Here is a 3,864-nt window from a genome sequence, read left to right on the forward strand (position 1 = left end):
TGCAGGCGAGCTGGCGAAGCCACAGTGTGATAGCATAGGCACCAGGGTAAAATAAACTTTTACCACTAAATTTACTGATATTAACTATATGTTGTAAGAAAAATTAATTTGTTACATAAAGGCACCACCTCAACTTTTATATTAGCTTCGCCTCACACACAGCATAATTCGCCACACATAAAGCTCCGTTTAGCTTTTGCACGAAATACCTAGAAGAAGTCCTGGTCATTCTGCAGTGGCCAATGACAGCCACCCACCGCTATAAAACCCATCGTCATCCATGGCAATCCAGGTCCCAAGTTGCCGTCCAACTAAGGGTGTGTTTAGTTTAGGAAATTTTTTGATTTTGGCTACCGTAGCATTTTTGTTGTTATTTGGTAATTAATATTTAATTATGGACTAATTAGACTTAAAAGATTTGTCTCGTCATTTACAGTTGAACTGTATTATTAATTATCTTTTTAATTGTATTTAATGTTCCATGCATATATCTAAAGATTCGATTTGACGGATGCTTAGGAAAAAGTTTGGGAACTAAACAGGACCTAACCAACTTCCCGACGCAAGGCAAGCCTCAACGAGTGTAGAAAATACTGACAGGGGCAGCAAGGGAAAAAGCACACACGCTTCTACTACACAAACAAATAAATCCAATTTCACTCGCCATGGGCCTCTCCAGCGGCCTCCACGACGTCTCCGGCGCGGCGCCCCTGCCGCTGCTCCTCCTGGCGTCCCTCGCCTCCGCGCTCGCAGGCCTCTTCTCCGTCGTCAGCTCCCCTGGCGCCGGCGCCGGTGCCAAGCCGAACACCACCTCCTCCTCCGTCCGTATTTCCGGCCTCGACGCGCTCGTCGCGCTCGCGGACTGTCTCGCGGCATCCTACGTCTCTACCGCGGATGGGGCCACCGCGGCAGCTGCTGGCGACTGCACGGTGTGCCTGTCGGCCATCGCGGAGGGCGAGCGCGTGCGCGTGCGCACGCTCGCCTGCCGGCACGCCTTCCACGCGGCCTGCCTGGACCGCTGGTTCGACCAGAGCAGCCTCTCGTGCCCGCTCTGCCGCGCCGGGCCAGCCGCGCGAGATGACGATGCTCGGCGGCTCAGCGCCGGCGAGGACGCCGTCTCGTGGTTCGCCCGTTTCTGACCACAAGATGAAAATTAAAGAGAGTAGTGCAGATACCAGAGTGCTTGCTTCTTTCTCTATAATTGCATTTCGCATCGTACCCTTAGGATTTATTAGCATGCTCGCATAAGCCCATCCGAGGGACGGTTTTACGATGAGTACTGACGTTCGACCCTCCAATACATGTTGGAATAATTCAACATCGATGTTGCAACTATTGTTTTTTACATGTTTCATAGTAATTATTACATGAAACATAGTGTTTATTATATTATGGGGAAAATTTTCTATCATAGAATTGAACTATATAGTCAACTTTTTACATATTATTTTTTATGTTGCAAACAGTGACCGCTGATGCTTCACTAAGTACGAACTTTTAATGTTTCGTTAGTTCTCGTCATTTAATGTATGAATTCGTCACGGATCGTTGGAAAACCATCATAAAGCAGCGTCTGCGATGGTTTCAAATAATGTCATGTATTGAACATCACAGATTAAATTGATCAATATTTGTACCATAATCATCACAGATTAGCACAATCCGTAACCGTTACAAAATACCCCGAAGCCCACTTAGCGCAACCCAAGTCCAAATTCTATGATGAAAACCATAAGTGATATGAACAGTGATGTGGCGGCTAACATGGCTAGTGACGTGGAAAATTACGTTAATGTGGCTGCTGACGTGGCAGCTGGTACAGAGGATGTGGCTGCTGACATGGCAACAAGTAGTGATGACGTGTCTGCTACCGTGGCAGCAGGTTCGGATGATGTGGTAGCTGACATGGCAGCAGGTACGGGTGTCGTGGTTGCTGACGTGGAACACTTTTTGAGAGGGCGTGGCCCACTGGTTTATAGGCCCATTTTGTAACTGGACCATTAAGATGGTCCATTTTCATCCCACTATATTTCCACTCAAGGCTCAAATTTAAACCAGTACACAGCCCATCATACAAACCATCAAAATTTTGGCCCATTTATCAGAATGATCAATTGAGGCCACAAAGCCACTAGCCCTGCGCAATAGTACTACTATTCCAAAGAGCAGTACAAAGATAGTAGTACCTTACATCAGAAACCACTAGCAGTGCACAAGGCACTCTACCACCAAAAGCAACAACATATAGGATTCAACGGCACAAGTTAGGTTCCAACCAAAAAATGCATATCATCATGCTAGTTAGCTTGGTCAATTTTGACTGTTGGTGTAAGGCACTCTCTGGGATGAAGAGGCCACAATAGCCCTAACGAAGGGAGACGAAAACTCGAGAAGGGAAAATAACACAAAGGCTGCACGAAAATCAAAGCAATAGAGTAATTGCACTGTATTCAATGTGTTCTCCTCAGTTATAAAAGGGGGGTATTTATAGCCCAAAAACTCAACTACTCCCTGGCCGAAATTCCCTTTCTACCCCCTAACTGCCAGCATCTTGGAATATTCCCTGGGCAGACCCGTAATGTTACAACACCCGACACAAATTAGTGGAATTACAGTTGTACACTCCGTACAATACTTTGACAGTGGGGCCGTTTCCCTTCGCGACCGAAGGTCTTCGCTGCTTTAGCGAAGGGGTTCTCTGAGTCGCCTAGCCGTTTGTACCTTCGGTGCGCGCGCCGCCCCTTCGCTTCTCTTCGGGGAGCACCAGCCTTTGCTTGTCACCCTTCGGGTGCAACCTCTTCGCCTTCGCAGCTCGCTTCGCCGCCTCCTTGCTTGCAGCCAAACGCCTTCGGCGACAGGCAAAGGTGGCGTCCCCAACAGTAGCCCCTCGAGGCCACGAACGCTCCTCGGAGCGGCGGAGGCCTCGACCAATCGGCGCGCGAGCGAAGCCTCGTCCCTTAAGTGCCACCCCTCGGACATTCGCCTGCGAGCGTTTGAGGTTCCTGCAGTGTGAAAGAAAAGAAAACAATATTTTTTTTTGAATCGAGGCGTCTCCGATTTGTGCGAAGACGAGATTGCCCCTTCATTCGACCGTTGAGATGGTTGCTGTGCGCTGTCTTTTGACCGTTGGGGGCGAGGGCATTTTTGTAACTTCGTACGAACTGACGCGTCCCGCTGGGCACGCCCCCGGCTATAAAAGGTCTAGTGGGGGAGGGGGGTTTGCGCGAGCCCGGACAACACACGAGCTTTCCTTGCATTCGCCCTTCGCTCACAGCTGTCTCTGTGCCTTGCATTGCCTGTTGCCTTCCGACCTTTCCTTTGTTTTCGCCAGGGCTTCGCATGAAGAGATGGCGCCTCGCACGTTCGAGAAGCCGCCACCCACTTGTGCCTTGGGTTACAGCCACGTAACCCCGGAGGTCCTCGAGGGGATGATCCTCAATGGTTTGGTTGACTGGAGCCAGGTGCGGCCCCCGCCAGCTGATCAGGCTTCGGCGCGGCCCGAGCCAAACGAAGTGGTGGTATTCCGCGATTTCTTTACTACCGGCCTTCGCTTCCCACTAGACCCGGTGGTCGTGGAGATCTTCCGGCTGTACGGGGTCTACCTCCATCAGATGACTCTCACATCCTTCGTCAGGCTGAACCTCTTCATGTGGCTAGCGAAGATGGGCAAGGTTGAGCCCACGGCCGAAGCCTTCGCTCGCGTCTTCCGCGTCCACTATCAGCCGAAGATGATCGTCGTGACTAGGAAGGACGGCAGCAACGGCAACGGGGAGCCCCAGTACGGCTGCTATACCTTCGCTTTCAGGCACACAGCCCCGAGCCCCATCCAAGCATTCCGAAACAAGTGGCCCGTGGAGTGGACCA

The 3,864-nt window shown here is 50.6% G+C and overlaps 1 protein-coding gene across 1 annotated transcript; it reads left to right on the forward strand.

Moving 5' to 3' along the window:
- The first annotated feature begins 665 nt into the window (after positions 1-665).
- Positions 666-1,139, forward strand: LOC120669242 (E3 ubiquitin-protein ligase RHA2A-like). The gene has a single exon (XM_039949023.1). It carries the CDS (start codon positions 666-668, stop codon positions 1,137-1,139), a length of 474 nt encoding a protein of 157 aa, XP_039804957.1.
- The last annotated feature ends 2,725 nt before the right edge of the window (positions 1,140-3,864 follow it).

This window comes from Panicum virgatum, chromosome 4N (assembly GCF_016808335.1).
Source record: "Panicum virgatum strain AP13 chromosome 4N, P.virgatum_v5, whole genome shotgun sequence".
NCBI classification, from domain to species: domain Eukaryota; kingdom Viridiplantae; phylum Streptophyta; class Magnoliopsida; order Poales; family Poaceae; genus Panicum; species Panicum virgatum.